The 27,054-nt window shown below is 40.1% G+C and overlaps 1 protein-coding gene across 1 annotated transcript in view; it reads left to right on the top strand.

The window, feature by feature from the left end:
- PRIM2 (DNA primase subunit 2) overlaps positions 1-27,054 on the top strand; it is a 283,633-nt gene that overhangs the window by 54,124 nt on the left and 202,455 nt on the right. The window contains exons 6-7 of the mRNA XM_075554936.1: positions 3,717-3,809; positions 6,835-6,972. Of these exons, the coding sequence (XP_075411051.1) occupies positions 3,717-3,809; positions 6,835-6,972 (231 nt within the window). The remainder of the gene's footprint in view (positions 1-3,716; positions 3,810-6,834; positions 6,973-27,054) is intronic.

The raw sequence follows: 27,054 nt of genomic DNA, 5'->3' as shown, positions 1-27,054 counted from the left end.
TTATGTTTATAAAAAATGCCTTTCTTTAACGTAGTGCTAGATGAATAATTCCTGTACTTGACTCTTGACTTCAGAACTTGGGTTAAATTAAGAATTCCTGGTAGCATAATGGTTCCGGACTTGGCTGCTAACTAAAAGGATGGCAGTGTGAACTCACCAGTGGCTCTTTGGGGAAAAAGACCCAGCAGTCACTACAGCCTAAGAAGTCCTCTGGGGCAGGTCTTTGTGCTCTCTGACTGACAGATATCTGAGTCAGAATGGCACACAAAAGCAACAGTGCTCATATATAATCAAATCATTGTCACTACTTTTATTATGTAATTGAGGCAAATGTTGAAAAGTATAAAGAAGAAAAAATATATCTGCAATATCTTTGTCCACCATTAGACTGATATGTTGGCACAGGCACGCCTAGACTTTTTGCTATTTATACACAAAAATTAATGTGAAATCTCTTAAAGATTTATCCCATGTAAATTGTATTAATTTACTTTAATAAAGTAGTGCTTTGTTAAAGAATGAGTATTTAACAATATTTTGTAGATTATTTTTTCTAACAGTGTTTACGTGCTGTTAGATGTCATCACATCAGCTCTGACCATAGTAACCTTGTGTACAACAGAACAAAACACCGACTGATCCAGGACTTTGCTTTTTGAGGGGAGTGGGGTTAAAGGCCTACAAGTGGAATTGCTGGATTGTATGGGCAGATATTTTTAGTTTTTATAAGAAATTGTGAGATCCCTTTCCAAAGCGACTGTGTCTCATTTATATTCCTACCAACGATTTATGAAGTTTTGGTTCCTCTATACCTTGGAAAATATGTTTTTTCTTTCTTTTCAGTTTAACATATGTAATGTTTTATTGGCAGTTAGTGGTAATTCATTGTGGTTTCCAGTGTAGTCTTAATTGCATTTTCCTCATAGCTAAGTAGGTTGAACATCTTGTTATATATTTATCGACCATTTGAATTTTCTTGTTTGTAAAGTGTCTTTGGCTCATTTTTCGACTTCATAGTTGCTTTGGCTATTTTTCGTCTAGTGCACATCTATATACATTTTATAATCATCTTGTAAATGTACATACACACAAGATACTGTGATTTTGTTTGGGATTGTATTGAATCTACTGATCAATTTGTGGAGAAATGGTACATTTATAATATTACACCTTCTGGTGGTTGATGATAGGAAATCTGTTACTTGGATATTCTCCAGTTTCTCTCCGGAAGGTTGATTTACTTTATGGAGACCTTGCACATCTTTTATTATGTTGTTGCTTTTCTAGATGCTTGACAGTTTTGATCCTGTTGTAAGTAATGTTGTCAGGTGCTATTGAGCAAGCCCTAGTGACCCAGGGTAAGTGTTAGACTGCTGACTGTGAGGTGGTCAGTTCAAATCTACCAGCTGCTCTGTGGGAGAAAGATTAAGCTGTCTGCCCTATAAATATGTATAGTGTTAGAAGCCTTATATAGGGTGGTTGTAATTTAGAATTCACTCTGTAACAATGGGTTCAGTTTGCTTGTGATAGATTTTTTTTGGTAAGTGATGGTTTAAAACAATTTTATTGAGTATTGTTGCTTGCAGATAGAAATACAATACTGTTTTCTTTATACCATATTTTATATTTTATTTTGAAACTATCATTATTTCTAATATATCTGTGAATTCTTCTGGATTTTCTACGTATATTAAATGTATATTTGTGAATATTAACAGTTGGGTTTTTTTCTCATTACATATACTTTATTATTTGCTCTTATCAGATTCTCATTTAGGGTGTCTTGTTTTCGGTGTGCTTTTTTGTCGACCTTTTGCTGGATATTGTATGTGGAAAGTTATGTGGAGATGTGACGGTGTCAGGGCCCAGGAGGGTTATATCTTTGACTGGGATGGTTTTCATTGGTTTCTTCCATGGATCTGGGGTCACTGCTATTCTAGGGTCATTTTAATTCAAATATAGGAGTCGAGGTCCATGGCCCAGCCCATAGTGGGAGACTGGGTGACAGCCATCATACACTGGTAAACTACTGATCGGGTCCCTCGTCTTCAGTGCCTTAGGTGAAAATGGGGAATGCTTGTCTACTCTTTACCTATCTCTTTGAAGCTGCTTTCCCAGAATTAGCAAATATAAAAATTTGCTTTAAATGGCAGCAATTTCTGGTGGGTGTTTTGACTTATTAGCTGGTGATTTGGTCTAAATTGTGTGGTCCCCTATTCCTGGAACCTAAGGTGCCCTGGTAGTGAATGGCCTGGCAGACTGTTCTCTGTAGATTACGGTTTGGGATGGAGGTTTCTCAAGCACCAGGAGTCAGGAACTCAAGAGACAAGGACCTTCTCCAGGAGCCCACAGAAAAGGGAGTGGGAGAGGGACAAACAGGGGCCTGGGGTGGGGGTGAGAGAGGATAAGGGAGAGAGGGTGAGGGAAGGGACTGCTGGAAAGAGGGAGGGGAGAGAGGAAATAGGGTTGGGACAGTGAGCCTTCCCCTAGGGTCAGCAGTTGAATTCAGACTCTTACCCTCTTAGATTATGAGGGTACATTGATTGGTGTTGGTTCAAAGCCATCCACTTGTGGTGTTTCGGTATTAACTAGCCGCACTGTGTAACTAAGACAGATGGCAAACACATTTGAGTTAAGAGGCAGGCGAAAATAATTTGAGCTGGGGTGTGACGTCAGCATCTCTGATATAACAAGGATTGTACTAGGTGCTGGGTGCACAGTAAAGGCTAAGGCATGTCATTCCCATCCTCCAGCAACCTGATGTCTCTTTCTGAACTAGCAGAATGTAATAACAATAAACAAACATTATCAGCTAAATCGAAACATGTGAGATTAAGATGCATATGGAAAGCAGCGAGGGGGATGGCAAGAGTGAAGAACGGAATGGAGGAAGGAGAGTAGCTTTTTTGTTCACCTACTCTGTGCTATGTAATTGAAATGTATGAGGAGGCTTCAAAAAGTTTGTGCAAAAATTAATTGAAAAATAATGGAATCTTTTCATGAACTTTTGCAGCCCCTTTATATTCCCTTTATCTGTAGAACAATACTGAAAATTTATCGCTACTATTATGCTCTTTTTCTGTTGAGGACACTAAGTCTTAAAAATGTCAAAGAACCCCAAACATTTGACTGTTGAATGATGGAGCTGGTAATTCAATTGGAGGCTACCAGGACACAAAGGTCCTCACACAGCTGCAAACAATAACAGAGGGCGCTTCTTCACAAGATTAATGGGAGTAGGAGACTTTTGCTGACCTCTCATTGAGCACAGATGTATGATGATAGAAACCTAAGGCTCATATATTTCTTCTCCATTAATTTTTTATTGCTTTGTAACAAATTGCCATAAATGCAATGACTTAAAACAGCATGCACTTATTATCCCAGGTTCCCCGACAGGGGAAATTTCTGTTTGTTAAACCCAACCACTTCCCCTGTTCCTGTTGCACCGACCCGCGAGAACTAAGACAAAAATAGGACTGCATTATGATCTTAGTTGGCAATTTATTATTAGGTTTATGAACATCGGGTTTTGTGGTTTACCACTTTGGGGCTACTAACACTTACAAAGTGTTACAAAGTTTACAAAGAATACCTGTCTATCAGGTGTTGCCAATAGTCCCTTCAGTTTATCATTTGGGCTCTTCAGGAAAGCATTTTGTTGAAACTGAATGAGGATTTTCATTTCTTAAGCAGTAAAACTTGTTTCCTTTTAGATAAGTGACGAAAAGAAGAATCTGCAAGAAAAGATCATTGCCTCATCGCCAAGTTCAAATGTGACTCAGTGGGAGTTGGAGACAGTTTATAAGGTGTGTAAGCTTGAAATACTGTACAGTTCTGTTCAGTGTACTACAGTGAGCTTTATAGAGCCCCCCTATCCCCTCAGCTCTTCCCCTCCTTTCCCCTCGCAGGGCAGGCTGCTTTCCTGCACCGAGCCCTGCTGCTCTACTCCTGCTGGAGGCCTTAAGGAAATCCCCTCCCACAGCACTTGGCTTCTATACCCTGCAAAGGCTGCCGCCGCCACAGATAATCGGGCCACTCACTTGACTCCTGTGCTGGATTGTTACATTGAAGGGAAAGCCTTTTTGCAGCTCTTGGCCTCTGATATCATGCTGTGGGCCGCTCTCCCAATGGACTCCCTTCCATTGCACTTGGACGCTAGCACTATGCTAGCTTGATCTTCCCTGAGGAGACCTTTCTTCTTTTTAACAGTCTTCCTGGATACAGTCCACACATCATACAGTTTACTAGTTCACTCATAGAGGATTCCTTTCTGAATCAGTTCTATTTTCAGGACCCTGCACTTGGGCCACCTCTGTCTTGCCCTGTGCTCCCAGAGCAGACAACCTACTTTGCTTGAACTCACTGAATGACTTTCGGACTAATTACAGAAGTAGAAGGAGGGCGGAGAGCTGAAGTTCATATTAATATTTGATAGTTGCAATCCTGCAACCCCTCACTTTCTTTTTGGGACAAAAAAGAAAAAATCAAAAACGCTGCTTATTATTAGTGAGTGCCAGTCATTTAAAATTCTGCCTCAACCTTTCCGGTCCATTTCTGCCTCCCTGTTTCGACCAGTTGGGTCATCATTCAGTCAGCCTTCCAGGCGTAGAGTGGGAGAATCAGTATTCATTCCTCCCACACCACACATTTGCTGTCGTGCTGCCCTCACATCAGCTCGTGCCTCTGCTGGGGCGTTTTATTTCCACTGTGACTACGTGAGAATGGAGAACCCCCAGAGGTATTTAGCTCATCTTTCTCTCCTCCCTCAGTTTGACTGATCTAGCCACTGAGGTTTAGAGGAGTTCATTAAATTTGCTGAAATCACAGGGCCAGTTAGCAAGAGAGCTTCAGATAGAACCCCCATTTGCAGACTTTTACCCATCCCTGTATGTTTGCTTTTTCTTCTCGGCTTGGGTTATTGAAGCCAGCCTTTTTACCTGCTGCCCTTAATATGTCCTATGGAATCTACCCACGTGGTGTAGTATCACAAACTGTTCAGGCCTGTCGAACGGTGTGACTTTCCATGTCCTTCTGTCTTATTTTTTCAACTAAGTGATGAACCAACTGCCTGTATCCAAGGACTGTGTTAAAATAATAGAAACAGCCAATTCATCAAAATCAGTTGGTTAAAAACATCTGTTCATAGGGTAAGGTAAGATGTTGTTTGATTTACAGAAGAATTGTAAGCATTTAGGCTCAATTCTTCCCTAAAATATGGATTAATAGGGCAATTGGAGTTAGGCTTTTTTTTTTTTTAACATTGGAGAGTGAAAAGGATTTTTTTCAGTTTACCTGGAGCCTGAGGTCAAGGTTCTCCCTGAGCAAATTACATTCTGCTATATATGGCTTATCTCAGACTTTTTAGATAGATTATGGGACTCTAAAAGATACAAATCTAAAACTCACTGCTATCAACTTGACTTCACCTCTTAGCAACCTGAGTGGGCAGATTCATTCACCTCTTAGCAACCTGAGTGGACAGACTAGAACTGCTTCCTAGGGTTCCTGAGACCAAATCTTTACTGGAGCAGACAGGCTCATCTTCTCCCATAAAGCAGCTGGTGGGCTCAAACTGCTGACCTTGTGCTAACAGCCTGCTACTTAACTCGATGTGCCTCCAGGGTCCCTTAATAAAAGATATATGTAGAATAGTATTGATATTCTTCCAAGTATTTACTGGCATGTGCTTATTTTAATGTCAAAACCCAATAGTTATTATTTCCTTTTTTTAGTTTTGAGATTAACTTTCCCAATACGTTTTTCTTTTCTTTTTTAAAAATCATTTTATTAGGGGCTCCTACAACTCTTGTCACAATTCATACATACATCATTTGTGTAAAACACATTTGTACATTCATTGCCCTCATCATCCTCAAAACATTTGCTCTCCACTTAAGCCTGTGGCATCAGCTCCTCATTTTCCCCCTCCCTCCCCACTCCCCTTTCCCTCATGAACCCTTGATAACTTATAAATTATTATTTTGTCATATCTTGCACTATCCAATGCCCAATATGTTTTTCTAGAGAAAGAATAGAATCATAGGTAAAGAAATTCAGGATTACTTTGCTTACTAGTAATTTCCTCTTTGAGCTAGTTAACATTAGCATTGGGATTCTATTTGGTGGAGGTTATAATGTGAATGTCTCTGAGGTGAATATAATGTGCTTAAAAACCCAAACTTCCTTTCATGAAGTCTATTTTGACTCAGAGTAGTCCTATAGGACAGAGCAGAATTGGCTCATAGTAGCCTTCAGGTAAGTGGACTCCCAAACTTTCTTCCGTTGAGTAGCTAGCTAGAGGGTTTGAACCACTGACTTTTCTATTAGGAACTGGGGGCTTAACCACTGTACTTCTAGGGACCATTAATGTGTGTGCCCACTAATACTACTGCTCACTGCTGATGAGTCACTGCAGACTCATAGCGACCCTGCGGGGCCGGGTAGACCTGCCCCTGTGAGTTTCCAAGACTGCAATTCTTTATAGGAGTAGAAAGCCCCGTCATTCTCCCAATAACGTGGTTAGAGGTTCCTAAATTTAAATCTTGGGGATTATAATGTATAGATCCGTATGTTAATAATAAGAATAAAGCAATCTACCAGGCATATCCTCAGCATCATCTGTTCTGAAATGAACCATTTTGAACTTCCGTTTCCTTCCTCATGTCGAATGTTTTGTTTTAAGGCCTGCACATTGATTGATCTTTTGGGTCTCCATAGACTAATGCATGTCTGACAGGACCAATTCTGTGTAGTGTTACTGCATGTAAAGACTGCAGAGAATCTTTTCATGGCAGGTGTTGGCTGACTTTCCCCATTTCATTCTGGATTCAGATCCCCTTTGCTGATGCTCTCGATCTGTTTCGGGGAAGAAAAGTCTATTTGGAGGATGGCTTTGCGTATGTGCCACTTAAGGACATCGTGGTGATCATCCTGAACGAATTTAGAGCCAAACTGTCCAAGGCCTTGGCAGTAAGTGTTCTACTTTATCATTCGACCGGTTCACATTTTGTAACGATATGTCCTTGGTCTGTGTTCTTTAGAGAATAAGTTAACTTTCATAATGATATTTTGATTGCTTTTGCTGCTCTACTGGCAATTCCAGAATATCTTGATTTTTGTGTATTGCAAAGCCTAAATAAATTTTTAATGAATTTTAGTTTATTTTATGAATTTCCATGGAAAATAATCTTTGTATTGCATTTTTTCTTAGGTCTTGCAATGTACATGAAGTATATTTGCTACTTAGTTTGTCTTTGTAATAAACCATTGGAAAAGAAAGTATCTTTTTTTCTGCAGAAAAATGTTTTGTAAGTTTTTATATATTGTTTTTAAAGATTAATAACTGTCTAGATAGAAGACAGGATCTCTCTACAGATAATGAGGGGAAAGACAAGTCTCCTGTTTGTTTTTCTTGCCAAAACAAGTTTTAAAATAATTTTGAAATAATCAAAAACTGAGAAAAAGTTGGAAGTTAAAAACAACCCCCAAACAACTTTTCCCCCTAAGCCATTTGTGAATAAGGTGCCATCTGGTTTCTCATTACCTCCAAGTTCAAAGATAAGTTAAAAAAGATTGCTACTAGGGGCTTCTGATTCATATCTTCATGGGTGTATTTATTTATTTTAAAAAGGATGTAAACCTATCTCTGATCCGTTGATGGCTACAGGAAAATGCTTGTGAAGTGTGTGCACTTGTCTCAGTCCTGGTACAGTGTCTTCAGAAAAAAAACAAAAACCTAGTAATTTTTGTTCCCTGGACAAAAATAATTTTGAGGTCAAGACTAATATCAAATTAAAAAACAAAACACAACTCAAGAAGACATTGGCCCAAATCATTGAGGCTTTGCAACAATGCTATCCCATTTAAAACAACAGCTTTTAGATGGTACAAGCATTGCAAGGACGGCTGAGAAGACCTCCAAGGTCAGCTCAGAGAAGGAAGACCATCGGCCTTAAGGAAAAGCTTTTTGCTGAAGTCCAGAAACTGATGGGAGAAGGCCTTAGACTTACCCCGAATACAGCAGCTACTGAAGTTGGAGATGCCCAGTGGTTCACCGGTTTCAGTTTGAAGTGAGCAGCTAAACCCCTGTAAGCTTTCAGCTGCATGGTGCCGAAAGTGTTGCACGAGGAGGAGCCAGCTTAGAGCAGGGATCTTTCCGTCAGTCTTTTACGCAACATCAAAACTAATGATGACGACAATTGTGTGGAACAAGTAGTACCTGGGAACGCTGACTGGATTTACTAGTTTGGCTTCTGCGGTGACCTTACTGGACCTGTTAAATTCAAGGTAGAAAGGTCAGCTCAGAAATGGTGGCTGTTTTGGGGACCTTAAAGCAGACTAAGTGTATAGACTAGTAGCTGTGTAGAACACTTATTTGTGTTTGTTTCTATGTATTTCAATGAAAGTTACACATCTTCAATACAAACATCATAGAAATGTGCTGTGTTCTTTTCATTGCAACCTGCTAGGTAGCACATGATTCTGATTGACCCCAAATTCTAATAGACTTTATTATAATTTATTTATTAAATTTGTTTTATGTGGATTACTAATAGGTCTGTTCTGGATATCCTAGTATATCTTTTGGCAAATACATTTGGTTATACACGTAGGAGTGCAAGTCCAGCTTGAAGCATGACTCTGTGTTGAGCTTCATTGGATTCATACTTAGTTTTTAATGACTGGGCCCTGATTATTTGTGTTCTCTGTGTGGAATTCTGGCCTCAGTGTTTATGGTACTGAAACAGAAGGGCAATAATAATTGTGCCAGATGGTTATCTCCTAGTTGGGTCAAGACTGCGACTGGTCCAGAGGAAGGTCAAAGAGCCTTATAGCATATCATGCAGGAGAGTGGATGGGGATGAGAAGATAGAGGAGTTTCTTTTAGGGTTGCGGTGAAGTAAAAATCGATATCTGTCACTATATTCTCTTTATTATTACTTTCCTTTGTAGTGAGAAAGGTCTTGACCTTGGAGTATGTGGTTGAGATGTGTCAGCCTTATTAAACGGACATGTTTTTATAAGTTGAGAAAAATTGTCCTCAAGTAGATACAGATATCTGATTTAGAGGATGACATAAATGGTGCGGGAAACATATAAGTTGATGGAAGAATTTACTCCAGGAGAGATCTGAAAGCTTTTTCTTGACCTGTGATCATGTGATCATTATAATAATATTACTATTCCAGCTTCTGAGCATCCTTTAGGACTAGTGAAATTTTACCTTTATTTTTTCCTTTGAGAGGAACTCTTTTCTTATTGCATTCACGTTTTGAGACTGCAGGGTGGTCCAACTGACCCCTCAGAAGCCTCCTGTAAGTCCCCATGTGGACATCTTCTGTGCTCCCGTAGCAAGCTGCGTTACAAACTTGTGGGGAAATTACTGGGATTATGTGTTTTCCTCCCTAACTAAAATGTAAGATTTTTGAGAGCAAAGGGCTCTGTCTTAATTACAGTTCTCTATCTCTAGCATCTAGTATAGTACCTGCCACCTAGGACCAGAGCTCAGTGAAATTTTGTTGAACTGATAGACTCTGGAAAGCAATAAGTTCTCCATTCGCGTACAGCTTTTCATTTCTGCAGTACCTCATTTGATCCTAACCACAAGTTTCTGAGAGAGCCAGGGATTATAATTTATGTTACACAGGTGAAAAAGAGAAGCTAAGCAATTTATGCAAGTTTATTTTGATTTGTAATTGGAGAAGCCATGATTGGATTTCATGTCTTCTGACTATAAATCTTAGATTATTACTTTGTCTTTGTAGGGAATTGTACAATCAGGGACTACTAGATCTTCACACTAAGAAAATATTACAGATCTGCCTGTTAGGGGCTAGTTTGCAGAATTAGTTACAAAGGGTAAATCTGGAGCTGTGCGGTATTCAATAGTCAACACAGTGAGGGAAAAGAATGCGAGAAAGATGTATTCCATTGCTTCACATAATAATATGTGATACCTTAGCCACTTCGTTCAGATGATTTATTTCTTTTAAATAATTGGTTTATTTATTTCTTAATTAAATTTTTTTCAATGGTTTATTTTTAAATCACTTTTTCATTTGTTCAACCTCATATTGTTTTGAGTATTGAAATACAGTGTTTAATAAGGTAAGTTATTTTCTTTTACAGTGCTTTTGTTCTAGTGGGAGATACAGCTAGTTACAACAACAAAATGTGTGTGAAAGAGCTGAACAAACAGAAAAGAGTATGCTAGGCTCGTAAGGTTAAGACCAAGGCCCCCAGGAAGAAATGTTGGCATCTTTACAGAATGAAGTGTGAGCCGGTGGGGACTGTTGTAAGAGGGCGGCACATGGCTGGGGCACTGTTTCTTTCTGTTGTACAGAGGGTCACTCTGAGCCAGAATCAACCTGATGGCACCTAACCGCCACCGCCACCACCATCACCTCCACCCCCCCCCACCACACTGGCTCTTGAATTAGATGTAGGTCTTCGAATTATCGAAGGCACAAAATTTGCCTTTTTAAATATAGTATAAATGTCACTGGATAATTTTGAGCAAGGGGAATGACATGATCTGAATATTTTTTCCCAACAGTTTTATTGGCACATAATTCTTATATCATACAATTGAACAGTTCAATCGTTCAATCACAACAATGGGAGTTGTCTAGTCCCACCACGTCTATCTTAGAGGACACCGCCCCCCCCAACTTGTTACATTTCCTTCAAACTGAGCCTTGCAATTTCTATCAGTTCTAGTGCTCCCTTACCTCTCCGACCCTCGATGTTGGCTCCCCAAATCCCCTTCCCTCCCCATCGCCCACCCCCACCCTTGCATTCCCTACAACACCTTATGTCAGTTATTAGTACCATACATCCATTCCTCCTGTGCTTCACAGCTGGGAAACCCAACAGAAAACAGTGCAAGACATCGCGCTAATATGGTAAGGATAAGATCACATTAGCATAAAGGCAAAAATACAAGTAATGTGTAAGAGAGATGATCTCCATCAACATTCAAAAAGCCAGGGAAGAAATTTCTGTCATGGGACATCTAAGAGATACTTGCACCCAGTACTAATTCAGGTTGTGTCTGTAGGGTGGCCGACTGACATGGTACCGAGTTTATTCCCTCAAAATCAGGATTACAGTGGTCTCTGCCTGATAGTAAGGATGTTGGGGACTCTTGCCTTGGTTAGAGCAGATCTGCCGGCAGCTTGATCTGACTAGATAGCCTGCAGATGGGTTTTGGGCCCCATCATCCTCCAATCCACTGCCTTCTCCAAATTGGAGAACTTTAGCTCTGATACTTTTCTCTTCACCATATTCAAATTTCGTAACCGTCCTCTTTGGGTTACACAAGCTGGTGTGCTTCTTCTTTGTGGCCTTAGTTGACTCCTCGCCTGGATGGCTTCTTGTTTGAACATAGCCTTTAAGACGTCAGACACTACTTTGATTGATAGCCAGGCACCATCGGCCTTCTTCACCACACTCTGCTGCAGCACCCTTATATCAGTGATCATTTCATGAAGGTGAGTAACTAGCAGGGTCACGATGGAAGGACTGATGGTTCTTAAATTGTTGCTAGGATTCAGTGGGAGCCCAGAGCTCGTTTCTGGATCATGTTTTTTTTTTAATTTGCTGTAACTTGGAAATTAATGCATATGAATTTTGTCTTAAATAGATTACTGTGGCTGTTGCTTGGAAATCTGCTTTGTTGGGTAGAGCTAAAAAGGTGGTTAGTCAGGGAGGAAACTTTTTGTAGTGATCTCTGCAATAAAGGGACTCGTGTGTAGTGGGTTACACGCTCAGCTGCTAATCACAAGGCTGGCTATTGAAACTATCAGCTGATCCATGCGTGAAAGATGAGGCTGCCAGGGGGCAGTGTTATGCTGCCTTATATAGAGTCGCTGTAAGTCAGATTGAACTTGATGGCAGTGAGTCTTGGGTTACTAGTTTAGGTGGCATGAACTAGCATGGATTTGGAGGTGGTACCAATTAGGAAGAGTGGATTTCAGTCATATTTTTGAAGTATTGTTGGTATAGTGGATTTCAATACTAGTAATGATAATAGTTGGTATCGTGGATGTCAATACTAGTAATGGTAATATGATAGTTCAAATTTAATGAGTGTTTACTATTTATCAGGTGCTACCTATGTATTACATGAGTTAGTTTTTTTAGTCCTCAAAATAACCTTATGATTTGGCTATCATGATCACACTTAGAAGCGTGTGCCTTTGCATGGATAGTACAAAGTTTGGAGCAAGTAAGATTTGACACCAGAAAGTCTGGCCTCAAAGTTTGCATTCCTGATTCCTATGACCTTGCCTAGACTTTGGTCTGAATATTTGGTTAAAGGGTGATGCTTTTTATCAAGTTGTGGATGGCTGTCAAAGTAAAAAATAAAGTGAAGAGTTGTCTTTTGGCCATAAGTGGGAGGTGCTTATTAGATAATCAAATAGAGATAAAAGTAAGAAGACGGGTTTAGGAGTTTGGAGAGGGAGAAGAAGGTGCAACGATGACACTATATGAGATCAAACAGGGACTGTGACATGTCAGTGGACAAGGGACAATCTTGTATCTTGGATTTTCACACACTTCCACTCTATGGCACTGAGTGACAAGACTGAAAATAATTTGAGAAGTTTTTAAAGAAGTAATTGATGGGCAAGGAAGCAGTTTTCATGGAGTTCAGAAAAAGAGAGGCTTTTCTTTTTTGAAAAGGATTTTCTTTTTTACTATTTTAGAATACTAGTTGAATCTATGACTTACCAAAATATGCTTTTTGTAGGCACTTGATGAAGTAACTTTCCTTTCTAAGGAGCTTAGAATCCTCTTAAATCTCTCATTCTTTGTTCCTTTTTAGAGTAGTGCCCCATCTAGTTCCTTTCACTGTGGTTACATGTAACTAATTTTCTGCAACAATTGCTTTTGGAATCATTGGGACTTTCCTTGGCTTATTTGTTTCTAGCTGGTTGAATTTTTGGATTTTAGCTGATTGATTTGTCTTTTCTAATATTGCTGCCTGGTTATTTAATATTCTTCGAAGGGGTTTTCTAAGAACTGGTGCTCCAAGAAGCTAGTAAATTACTGTGGATAATAGATGTCACCTTCACTGTTTTGTTTTGGTACCATGGTACCAATTCGTAGGAAAGAAAACATTGCAGTTTGAATCCATAGGACGAACAGAAAGAAAGAAATTTTTTTGGTGGTGGTGGGGGAGTGCGCTTTCTAACTTGGCACAGTTTTGTTTACTGAGGATACCAAGCTGAACTGGATCTTTGCTCTGTTTGTAAGATAGTGATTTGTTGAGACTTTTAAACAGTTTACAGTATGTTGTTGTTGTTGATGATCATTGGTTTTGTACAGTTTGCAATTTGTTTGTTGGGAGACAAACATTTCTTTTAACATTTGTCAGGTTTACTGCAGGATGCCTTGGTAGTAAGGGCAGTGGAAAGTTTATGAGATAGCATCCTGGCCCTTAAGAAGTCTCTAGTCTGGGAACGGAACCTAAAGGACTTGATAATTATCTGGAAAGAGGGAAATGCCCCAGTAGCTATACTATATCACCCAAGTCTGGAAATAAGAGAAAAATAGCTGATGTTGACTTTAAATGACCTATAGCTAAGCTAGATGAGTAGCTTGCAAACAAACAATAGAGGGAAATGGTTTGGTACCTGGCCTATGCTTGGAGAAAGGTTGGCAGATGGTTCGTGGTGTTAGTGGTTGGAGTTAACAGCTGTAGATCAAATTGGAACAGTGGGTACGGCCAAGCTAACGAGTTTAGATTTTTATTCTGTATATTAGTAATTTCCCAGCTTTTTTCTCACCGTGTTTTCCAACTTAGAGTATCGCACTTCTCTGATGTGCAGTTGTACACATTATAAAATGGGAACTTAAAGGTGAGGAAGAATAAAAATATAAGTTTTAATAAGTTCCCCCGTCCCATCTCAGTAGATCATCTTGCTTCCCTCATTATTGTAAGTTGCTGGCATTATAAATGGGTTTTAGCAATATAGGGGCTTGAGGAGTGCAAGATTTGAGAGAGCAATCATTGAGAGAGAAAATGATTTTTGAATTGGGTGTGATGAGTTTATAGGGTTCACAGAACATTGGGTTGAAACTCGGTGCTTAGAGAATCACACATAGATTAAGAAGTCGTGCTCATGGGTCTATATTTTGAAGTCATAATTTTGGCAACAGTTTTTCCCCATTTCCTCTTAGCCAAAAGATTTTTAAGGAATAGGGAATGAAGGAGACGAGGGCCACAGAGCAAACTCAATATATTCTAAGATTTGGTCAATGATTTGGATGCTGCAAATGAATAATTATAGATGCTTTAGTTTAGAAAAGTCAGACTGTGAGCACCATTCATACATACCCTTGAGTAAAAGATATTCATAAACAGTAGTGAAATATTCTAGTTTTTTTTATATAATTGGTTTCAGATCTTTTTATATTGAAACAATCAGTTATATGGGGAAATGCTTTGAAGATTTCAAAGTACTATACTTCTACGAGGGAGCTTCAACAAGCTCATAGGAAAATTCTTCTACCTTTTAATAGAATTTTTCATGAATGTGTGAAGCCCCTTCATAGTCTGTGTTCATTTGTAGGGGATGGTTCATGTGGAGGAAAATTTTTTTAGATGGTTTATGTTTGCTATCCAACCACAAACCGCAACCTATTGCCAGTGAGTCAGTTCTTACTCCCAGTGACCCTATATACTGTCCCCAAGGCAGTAAATGTTTACAGGAGCAGCTTGTCCCATCTTCCTCCTGAGGAGCAGCTGATGAGTGTAACACTTCACCACCACCACCACCACCACCACCACCACCACCACCACCACCACCACCACCACCACCACCACCACCACCACTGGGCCTCCTTAATTCTCATTACTAATCCACTGCCATGCAGTTAACTCTGACTCAGAGTCGATCCCGTATAGGACAGGACAGGACTGCCTCTTGGGGTTTCAATCTTCATAGGAGCAGACAACTTCATCTTTTGCTGGCTGGTGGATTTGGACCACTTACCTTTGCTTAATAGTTCATTTCATAACCCACTATGCAACCACGTTTACATTTTGTAATTTTAGAAATGATTGATGGGAAGACTTCTTATGATTCAGAAGAAGCTTTCTGGTATCTTCTAATTGCCTGCAAAGGTCCATATGTGAGACAGAGGGTGCACTTGACCACGAACCTAAGACTGTCCTTTCAAACCCACCAGGTAGGCCTGGCAGTCTCCTTTGGTAAAGATTACTGACCCGGAAATCCTGAGGAACTACTCCACTCTGCACCAGGGAGGGTCGCCAGGAGTCAGAATCACCTTTCTGGCAGTGGGTTTTTAAATTGCAACAAATGTTATTTTTAGAGCAGGGAAAGATCTTAGAGTTGTACTTTTTCTTGGTAGCTTAAAAAAATAAAGTTTGGGTTTCAGATATCAATGCTTATGTTGGCTTGTTTTATCATGTGTGGCAGTGCTGAACACAGTCCTTGCTTTTCAGAGGGGCTCTAATACGACATCACTTGAGCCTCTTCATTTCCACTCTAAAAAGCACAGCCCCACAAAGGTGTTCGGTGTCCTGCCCAAACTCACGCAGCTGGTTAGTGAAGGACCGGGCGGCGGTCTGTAGTCTGGTTTCTTACTACACGTGTGGCTTTTCCCCAGGCCCCAGCACACCTTGGCACTGCTCTACCGCTTTCTCCGAGCCACCAGCAAGCAGATATTCCCCTTGCTCCTTTCTCATATTCCTGCTTCTCCAGGGAAGCCATCGTAATATTTCACTTTAACGATCTCCGATGCCCAGCTCAGTGCTTTGTGAAGAGTGGGTGCTTAGGATTGGATGGATTACCTTGTGCAAGCTGCATGCTTGCTGGTATTTGTCTATGGATTTGTGCACAGAACTAAAGTTAAATGGGGTTTGCACGTCAGTGTACTGTTTCCAAAAGGGAAGAGTGAACTATCCAATAATGTCTGTATGTGCAGAAGGTCTTTGAAATCTCACTTGGCAAATGTTTAAGACCTCAGAATACTTGTGAAGTTAGCCTTTTTGATTTCCCCCCCTGACTTCTGTAAGGTGTGAGCTTTTTATATTGTTTCATAATTTACGACGCAGCATAAACCAGGTTTCAACTCTAGCTGCCTTGAAGATGGCAGTTCCATTCTTCATGACTGAAGCCTCCAGAGGAATCCTTAGATTACGACAGTTGTGCTAACTCTTGTGGCTTGCTTTCCTCATTCATGGAAAAGACCCCACCCAAGAGCTGTACAAAAATGTCTGCTTGCCCGATAATGTGTCATTTTTATGAATTATAGCTGTACCTTTTAAAGACCCAACCTAGATTGGCTGAAATATACTGAATAGTTTGACACATTATTTATAGGTTTTTGTTTTGCCTTCATGGGTACGAGTGCACTAAAACACAGATTTTATCCCTATTACCTACTTGTGATGAGAAAATATCAGCAGATTCTAGTTGCTAGGAAACAGCAACTAGGAATACTGAAATGGGCTTTTTTTATGTGGTGGTGGTGGGGAGGGGGAAGGGTGGTACTTGTAAATTCCATTCTTTGACAGTTCTACTTTTATAGAGGCAAAATTTATTCAGTTACTACAAAGAGAGATACATCATCTGTTAGGTTTCCAATTTAAAAATATTACACAGGGGAATCTACAAATAAATTAACTTTATAGGATGGATTAAACATTGAGGGTCTAATATTTTAACAATGACTAGACATTGGAAAGTAATGATTGCATATATCTATTTGAATTTCAGTTTTCTTAGAAATTTTGGATTCATTGCTAATGAGAGAAGCGGTGAGAGGGGAAAAAGGACAAGAGCCAAGAACAGATTACAGCCAGAGTAAATTGTTATATTGATTAAAATGAACAAGGAGTGGTTACATGTTGGACTGTGATCTAGAAGGTCAGCAGTTCAAAATCACCAGCCACTCCTTGGGAGAAATATGGACTTTCTGCTCTCGTAAAGATTTACAGGCTCAGAAGTTCACTGGGGGCAGTTCTGCCCTGCCCTTGGGGTCACTATGGGTCAGTACTGACTTGATGGCAAAGAGCTTGGTTTGAGTTAGTTTTATAGAAATAGGATCGGCCACCTCCTCTGTTAGATTAGCTAGTTTTGCTTTCATATGGGATGTGTATTAATTAGGTATCAAAGAAAGGGTGTATATGTATATATCATCTTATTGGGGGCTCGTACAACACTTATCACAATCCATCCATCCATCCATCCATCCATCCATCCATCCATCCATCCATCCATTCATCCATCCATCGTGTCAAGCACATTTGTACATAGGTTGTCATCATCATCCTCAAAGCATTTGCTTTCTACGTTAGCCCTTGGTATCAGCTCCTCATTTCCCCCCTCCTTCCCCACCCCTTTTCCTTCACAAACCCTTCATAATATATAAATTGTTATTATTTTGTCATGTCTTACACTTTCTGATGTCTCCCTTCAACCACTTTTCTGTTGTCCATCCCCTAGGGAGGGGGTTATATGTAGATCCTTGTGATTGGTTCCCCCTTTCTACCCCACCTTCCCCTTGCCCTCCCAGTATCATCACCCTCATTACTGGTCCTGAAGGGATTATCTGTCCTGGATTCCTGTGTTTCCAGTTCTTATCTGTACCAGTGTACAGTTCTTATCTGTGCCAGTTCTTATCTGGTCTTGCTGGATTTGTAAGGTAAATTGGGATCATGATAGAGGGGGAGGAAGCATTAAAGAACTAGAGGAAAGTTATATGTTTCATCATTGCTATACTGCACCCTGACTGGCTCGTCTCTTCCCTGTGACCCTTCTGTAAGGGAATGTCCAGTTGTCTGCAGATGGGTTTTGGGTCTCCACTCTGTACTCCCCTTCATTCACAATGATATGACTTTTTGTTCTTGGTGCCTGATATCTGATCCCTTCAGCACCTCGTGATCACACAGGCTGGTGTGCTTTTTTCCATGTGGGCTTTGTTGCTTCTGAGCTAGATGGCTGCTTGTTTATCTTCACGCCTTTAAGACTCCAGGTGCTATATCTTTTGATAGCCAGGCACCATCAGATTTCTTCACCCCATTTGCTTATGCACCCGCTTTGTCTTCAATGATAGTGTTGGGAAGGAGAGCATCATGGAATGCCAGTTTTATAGAACAAACTGTTCTTGCATTGAGGGAGTACTTGAGTAGATGCCCAAATGTCCATCTGTTACCTTAATACTAAACCTATGAATTTATGTGCATAGATTTATTTCCCCATTGTTATATAAAATATATTTACATATATACATGCCTGTTTTAGACCTCTATAAGTGCCCTATGCCTCCTAGTTCTTTCCTCTATTTCCTTTTACTTTCCTCTTGTCCCACTATCATGCTCAGCCTTCATTTAAGTTTCAGACCTCCTAAACCCTCCTCGTCATCAATTTTGTATCACTTATTGTTCCCTTGTCCTTGGGTTTGTTACCACCCACTTCCTTTTCCCCACCTACCCTTCTCCCATGTTCCCCTTGAATGTCAGTCTTGTTGTTTTCTCCTCCAGATTGTTTATCCAGCCTATCTTATCTAGATAGACCTGCAGACCAGGCCCTGAGGACGATGACCCCAATTAGAGTAGCCAGTCCACAGAGAAGACCACATGGCCAGTCCCACTATGAGACATGATGTCCCTCACTGACCCATGACCCTGTGGAGGACAGCACTGGAGACACAGTGTGGGAATTGCGCCCGACCTGATCCCACCACACCGAGGCAAAGCACTGGGGGAGTGCAGCAGAACAGCAAGGGAATGGAGCAGCAAGGTCCCCAGGGAAAGCTGAAGGTGGACTTTGGGACCAGGGTGTGGTGCTCCAACAGACTGGACTGGAAAACACTCCTAAAGGCTAACAAACGATCCTTGAACTAACTACAAGCTTTTCTTTTTTGTTGTGTTTTTGTTTTGTTCTTTGTCAGTGGTTTGTAATAATTGTTGTTTGGTTTTGCTCTGTCTTGTTTTTGTGCATGTTATTATCTCTGCAGGTCTGTCTAAATAAGATAGGCTGGATGAACAAGCTGGAGGAAAAACAATGGGACCTACAGTTCCGGGAGAACTTGGGATAGGGGGGGGTGTAGGTTAAGGAAGTGGTGTTAGCAAAAACCAGGGACAAGGGAACCACAAGTGATCCAAATTGGTGGTGAGGTGGGTGTGGCAGGCCTGGTAGGGCATGATCAAGGGTAATATAACGAAGAGGTATTGCTGAAACCCAGGTGGGACGGAGCATGATAGTGGGATGGGAGGAAAGTCAAGGGAAATAGAGGAAAGAGCTAGGAGGCAAAGGGCATTTATAGAGGTCTAGACAAAGACATGTCCATATGCAAATATATATATGAGGATGGGAAAATAGGTCTATGTGCCGATATTCGTAGGTTTAGTATTAAGGTGGTGGAAGGACATTGGGCCTCTACTCAAGTACTCCCTCTATGCAAGAATACTTTTTTCTATTAAATTGGCATTCTGTGATGCTCACCCTCCCGACACCACCACTGAAGACAAAGCGGATAAATAAGCAAATGTGGTGAAGAAAGCTGATGGTGCCCTGTTATCAAAAGATATAGCGTCTGGGTTCTTAAAGGCTTGAAGGTAAATAAGCGGCCATCTATCTCAGAAGCAACAAAGCCCACATGGAAGAACACACCAGCCTGTGTGATCACGTGGTTCCGAAGGGATCAGTTATCAGACATCAAAGAACAAAAAGTCGTATTATTGGGTGCACACCTCCATGATGTGATCGCTGAAGACAAACAGGTGCATAAGCAAATGTGGCGAAGAAACCGGATGGTGCCTGGCTATCAAAAGAGATAGTATCTGGGGTCTTAAAGGCTTGAAGGTAAACAAGCGGCCGTCTAGCTCAGAAGCAACAAAGCCCACATGGAGGAAGCACACCAGCCTGTGCGATCACGAGGTGTCGAAGGGATCAGGTATAAGGCATCATCAGAATAAAAAATCTTACCATAGTGAATGAAGAAGGATGTGCAGAGTGGAGATCCAAAGCCCATTTGTCGGCCACTGGAGATCCCCTTGCAGAGGTGTCTAGGGTAGGAGATGAGTCAGTCAGGGTGCGATGCAGCACCGATGATGAATACAACTTTCCTCTAGTTCCTAAATGCTTCCTTCTCCCCACTCCCCACCCCCACTATCATGATCCGAATTCTACCTTGCAAGTCTGAATAGAGCAGAGGATGTATACTTGTATAGATAGGAGCTGGAGGCACAGGAAATCCAGGGTGGGTGATACCTTCAGGACCATGGGTGTGAGTGGTGATACTGGGAGGGTTGAGGGAGAGTGGGTTGGAATGATTACAAGGATCTACATGTGACCTCCTCCCTGGGGGACGGACAACAGAAAAGGGGGTGAAGGGAGACGTTGGACAGCGCAAGATATGACAAAAATAATAATTTATAAATTATCAAGGGCTCATGAGGGAAGGAAGGGGAAGCGGCGAGGGTGGGGGAAAAAAGAGGACCAGATGCATAGGGCTTAAGTGGAGAGCAAATGCTTTGAAAATGATGAGGGCAAAGAATGTACAGATGTGTTTTACACAATCGATGTATGTATGGATTCTGATGATAGTTTTATGAGCCCCCAATAATATGTTTAAAAAAGGTTATGTTGACAAAAATAAATAAATACATCTCAACTTTCCACAAAAAAATAGACCTGCAGAGATAATAATATGCACAAAATACAAGACAGAAAAAAACAAACCAACAAAAGAAAACAAAACAACAACACAAAACCATTAACAAAAAAAAGAAAAGAAAAACATGTAAATAGTTCAAGGTCTGTTTGTTGACCTTTAGGAGTGTTTTCTGGTTTAGTCTGATGGGGTGCCTTGCCTTGGCCTCAAAGTCTATTTTTGGTATTCCCTCAGGACTTCCTTGCTCTGCTCCCCTTATTGTTCTGTTGCATGCCCTTAATGTTTTCCCTAGCTATTGTGGGGTCAGATTGGGCACAATTCCTGCACTGTGTCTCCAGTGTTTTACCCCGGTAAGGATATGGGTCAGTCAGGGATGTCGTGTCTTGGGGTGGGGCCAGCCATATTGTCCTCTTTGTGCATTGGCTGCTCTGAGCAGGGATATCATCCTCAGGCTTGGTGGGCCAGGATGTGCTCAACTCTCTCTTCTTCCCCCTTCATTTGTTCCTATGTGCTTGGATCAGACATGTCCCTCTCCCTGAGCTGTAGTTTCAGTGCTGTCCTCTGAAGTAAATTCTTCTGGGGGGAGGATGGACTGTCCTCTGAAGTAAATTCTTCCATGTAGTTGTGATTGGGGCCGGCCCCTCAGACCTCTCTGTTGGTTCCTTGCTTCATGCTGGTCTGTTGCATTCACATCTTGGAGCAGCGGGGTGAAGTCTGGTTGAAAGGGTAAATATTAAGAAATGTTATCAATCATAAAATGTTTAGAAAAATATTTTTACTTAAGTTCAATTCAGTAGCCCTTTTGGGCAACTCACTGTTAGGCACAGACACTGGGACACAGGTATGGTAAACAGTGGTTCCTGCATTCAGGGCATTCAGAATGTGAGAGAAGGGCAAGAACTGGGTGGAATGGAATGGTCCCCATACAGTATGGTCAGTAAACAGAAGTGTGATCAGGTACAGAGCTTTCACAGAAAAGAAGATCCTACTTTGGATTTTGTAGAGAAGGTCTCAAAGATGTTAACTCTGAGTTGTCTTTAGAACTTGTTCTTAGATGCCAGCATCCCCGACCCTTGTCTATTTTTGGTGGGGCATGAGGCGGGGTATTAGATCCCTTTGTCTTCTTTTTAAAGATCTCTCCCTGTTTCTACGTTGTCCATGTTCTTAGCTGGTAAGGAACTCTGACATTGGTCTTTCTTTTGCTCGTTTAGGTGGATTAGTCCTGCCCATAGGCCAATTTCTAATTCCACATACCCGCTTGTAATTTCTCTGCTTGTCTATTAAACTCTAAATTATATATCTGACAAACTTGCCAGAGAGTGCTGATTCTATCTTCTGATTTACGTGCATTTTGAATTGTGTGTTTCATAAGTAAACATCTTTTTAAGACTTTGTCTTTTTCTAGGTAAGCTTGAGTAGGCATCATATACACTAAAATTGAAATGGTGCAGAAAATGTTAACTGAAGAGTACTAGGAAAGTAATGGTACGGTCAAAACAAAAATAGAAACAAAATGAAATTGTTCATGATTAAGTGCTACTACAAATAATCAAAGAATAATAACTAAACGCACAGGTTCTGTTTCCTGTACTCCCCCACTCCCCACCCTGACTGACACTTAAAATTTTTTGGGTGGTAATATGATTTTTTAATTTGTCATTTCAACCATTATAAAAGCCTGCGACCTTAATTGCATTCATGGTGTACCATCATCACCACTGTTTCCTAAAATTTTGAATGATCTTAAACAAATTCAGTAAATCTTCAGTCATCACTGAACGTTTCCTAATTTCCCTCTCCTCGCCATTCCCAGCCGCTAGTAATTGCCATCGGTTCCATTCTGAGTCCTGGTGACTCTGTAGGAGAACTTGTCCAGTCAATTTCTGAGGCTGTAAATCCTCACCTCATTGTTCTCACTCAGCATCTAGGAGCCCAGTGTGTAACGCACTATACCACCTAGGCTTCCTTGTTCACCTAGCTGCTGGAATTATTTTAATTTTCCCTTAAGTATTAATGTTGTGCAATATATTATGCAACACAGTATACTTAATATGCCAATATACTATATATCGATATTACATCATTAATTATATGTTAACATTTAATGTATTACAATATCTTAAGATAGTAAAAGAATATCAATGTAGTAAGACCAACCTTGAATGGGAAAGTGACTAATATGTCTGAGTTAGTTTATTGTGCCAACCTGGCTGATAAACACTTGTAGGGTTAATTGACGGGCAGAGGGATAAATGGCTCAGTGAGCCTCACCTTTCTAGTTCTCGGGTCTCTTGCTCTCTGATGGTCGGACCAGGGTGCAGCTGCCTTTGCATTTCCCTGCTTCAGTTGGCAAGGCTCACTTCCTGCAAGACATCCCTGAGGAGAAGCCACATGGACCTACCCCTGATGCAGGCCTGGGTGCTGGAGCAGCCGTGTGGAGACCCCTGCCAGCGTTGAGATGCTTACATGTTCACTGACTCGGCTTACCCCCTGCAGTCGGCATCATCGTGTCTGTTTTGTGAGATGAGGACTTTGTGGATTGGTGTTGGACATATGGGCTAATGGGTTAATGTTGGACTTGTGGGCTTGGGCAGCACTGGATTGGGATATTTTCTTGATGCGCATTTAACCTTTACATAAAACTTTCTCTTATACTTGAGTTTCTGTGGATTTGTTTTCTCTAAAGTACCCAGACTAATACAATGTCTTGCCAATTCTTAAGTTCCACATTGAAGTGAAGTACTTAATATAGTATTTAAGACGTGACGTTGTTGGAAACTTGCTTAATAAAGTAAATTTAAAATATGGAGTAAATTGATGTCAGAAGACTTTTTTTGCTTTTGTAAAGGTGTCAAGTGAGAGGAAATGTAATAGCTTGTAACCCCTAGTATATTTTAATTTATTGCAGTTGTAACTGAGTTATGAGGACACGGCTGTCCTATGAATGGGGAATTTGTGCATGACTCTTACTTCCCTGTGAGGTAATGTCTTTGGAGGAAGCTGCACGGGTAGTGATCTTGACAAGTGCAAAAGCCCATGTGGGCTCTTTAGTTAATAGACATATAAACTAATTAATGCAGTGCAGCAGTCTTAAAATACAACAGTAGATACAAAGCTCAGTAGATCCACGTGGGGCTTCTTTCTGTTCTGGTGATACACCACAGTTACAGTTTTTACTGCATGAGTACAATTTTGCTCTTTTACTGTGTTGTATAACCACGATAATTAGTGGTTCTTTCAGCTGAAGTTTAATTCCTGAATGTGCCTTTGCTGCAAGTACATTATTATATTTTCAAACCTGTGAGAAGTGCTTATTTATTGAACATTTACTTCACTTTCAATAAGATCTTAATCTCTGAGTGTCGTATATTTGAATCCATCATTTTATCTATTAGAAAATCAGCGATATATAGAATATTGTAAGTGGATCCATTGTTTGATTAAGGGTCTCTTAGGTCACATTATGGTGTCAAAATCTCTCCAGCTATACTTTTTTTTCATTGTTTATCCTATTACTAGATTATTTCAATGCTTTTTTGGAAATGATTTACATCTCGGTATATTCAGACATGAATCCATGGTTTATTGTACAAACACATGCACACACATAGACTTAGATTCACTGATTTCAGTTTTTACATTTTTTTTGCTGGTATTTCATTAATATTTTAGTAAGGGAAGATGAACTTCTGTTAAGATGCAACTAGGCAATGATAGGTGTTTACTTAAAGGAGCTTAAGGAAGTCACTGTGAGTTACAGTCAACGTGATCGCGCCTCATGACAACTGGCCTGATGGACAGGCTTTTCTTCCATGTGGACAATGATGTTTTTAATGTAGATACGTACTTTTTTACCTCAGAACCAACAAAATAGTGATTCTATTTTGCTCTTTGGTAGAAAGTACTTATATGACTAAGAAATTGGAATGCCGCTGCACAAATCACAAGGAGCATGGTCATGTGTGACAGTTAAGTGCTTGGCTGCTAATGGAAAGGTTGGCGTCCCAAGCCCATCTAGCAGTGCTTCGGTGGCCTGCTCCTCTCAGGACCCCAGCCTAGAATACCTTTGGGGACAGCTCGCCCCTGCCACTTGGGGTCATGATGAGGTGAGTCAGACTCAAAGGTACTCAACAGCAGGACAGATTGGACATTTTGCTGTTTCTACTGTAAGCTTTGCTAATGGAAAATTGTTCTGTCCTTTCAAGGCAGTGCAGGACATTCTTTCGATGTCGTCCTGCTCTGGACATTATTAGACCACCTATCCCTACTCATTTTAGTGTTCTCCTAAAGGAACTGTGTCGTTGTTCTTCTTTCCCTATTACCTGTTTGCTTTTACTGTGCTTAGTGTTTCTTTTTAAGCCCATTTCTCAAAAGGCATTGAAACTTGTATTTTGTTTAGATACATTATTACCTGTTTGCTTTTACTGTGCTTAGTGTTTCTTTTTAAGCCCATTTCTCAAAAGGCATTGAAACTTGTATTTTGTTTAGATACACCTTACAGTAGGGCCTCTTTTTCAGCAGCTGCATTTCAATACATTTAAGAATTCCCTACTCTTGATGTTACAGCCCTTAAGGGCCAGGTATACTTTTCCCGTGACTACTTTAAATCCATCAAACAGAATAGAAGTTATTTACAGTAAGAGTCCATAGTACTCTTTTAAAGATTTTTTTTGGTCTTCACTTGTTAAAGATTTGCGGCAAATCTTTGGAGAGTAACTATAGGCTTAGCTTTGAGATGTTTCTGACTTAGTGCCAGACCACCTCGATAGTGGAATAAAGTAAGTCACATGCCTTTTTGGTTTCCTAGTACACATCAAAGTTAATGTTTATATCTCTTAAATGTGCACCAGCATTATGAAAATGCTTGGAGAATTACTGAAATGTGATGCAAAGAAATGAAGTGAATACATGCTGATGCAGAAATGGCGCCAACAGGCATAATTGTTATAGAATGCCACAGTCCTCAATTGGATAAGGAACTCTACCCCCACCGCCCCACCAAAAAAAAAAAGAAAACCCCAAACCCAAAAGAAACCCTACAATACCTGCAAAGGGCAAAATGCACTAAAATGAAGTATGCCTAGGTAGTGAGGGTTATAATTACATATCACCATGCATTCTTTACATTAGGAATGCATGTTTTTTTAATGTTTATGAACCCTATTGCTTTCTTATGTGGTTTTCTTATGTGCTTTTATTACTATTATGGTCTTAATTAAAAAAATAATTAAATTAATTTATTTAAAAAATCATTTTATTAGGGGCTCATACAACTCTTATCACAATCCATAATACATCAATTGTGTAAAGCACATTTGTACATTCATTGCTCTCATCATTCTCAAAATATTTGCTCTCCACTTTAGCTCCTGGCATCAGCTCCTCATTTTTCTCCTCCCTCCCCGTTCTCACTCCATCATGAACCCTTGATAATTTATAAATTATTATTTTGTCATATCTTGCTCTGTCCGACATCTCCCTTCACCTACTTTTCTGTTGTCTGTTCCCCCAGGAAGGAGGTTATATGTAGATTCTTGTAATTGTTTTGGTCTGAATTTTTAAAACCAGATTTATTGACTTTTAACATAGATACCATAAAATTCGTAAGTGTACAGTTGGGTGACTTTTAGCAAATGCACATGTACAAACCATCATCTCGCCATTATCAAGATACATAACATTTCCACCACCCACAGAAGTTCTCTGTGCCATTTACATTAAATCTCTTTACCTACTTTTGTCTCTGGACAATATTTATCAGCTTTTATCATCATAATTTTATCTGTCTCAGAATTTCAAATAACTTGAATCAGACCTGTGCAGTTTGTTTTTACCCTTATTTGATCTGCATTTTGCTTTGACATTCACCCATGTGGTTTCCAGAATCAGTATTTTTCATAGTTTAAACGTTTTTTTGTGGTGGTCCATTGTATAATATGCCACAATTTGTGTCTAGTTTTTGTTCATTATGAATAAAATGCTGTTAACATTTCTGTAGATAACTTTGAGTGGGATTCCTTGGTTGTATGGTATGTTTAAAGTATGTTTAACTATATAAGTAATTGCCAACATGTTTTCAATGTGGCTGGAACTGTTTGCATCCCCACCATTCCCAGTTACGCCACTACTTTGTCAAAGTTTGGTGATGCTGAGTTTTTTATTTTCATTATTTTAGTGGATATGTGGTGAAGTCTCATTATGCTTTCAATTCACATCATGCTTTTCAGTTTGCTTTTAAATGTTGAGTATCTTTCCAGTGCTGCTTTGTGATTCATGCATTTTCATTGGTAAAGTGGTCATGTCTTTTGCCTAATTTAAACATTCAGCCGCTTCTTGCTACTGAGTTTTACAAGTTGTGTATATATGAAGGTAAGTAAAAAAAAATGTTGATATCAGAGT

Source organism: Tenrec ecaudatus, chromosome 7, assembly GCF_050624435.1.
Source record: "Tenrec ecaudatus isolate mTenEca1 chromosome 7, mTenEca1.hap1, whole genome shotgun sequence".
Classification (NCBI taxonomy): Eukaryota; Metazoa; Chordata; class Mammalia; order Afrosoricida; family Tenrecidae; genus Tenrec; species Tenrec ecaudatus.
This window is presented reverse-complemented; position numbering and strand designations above follow the sequence as displayed.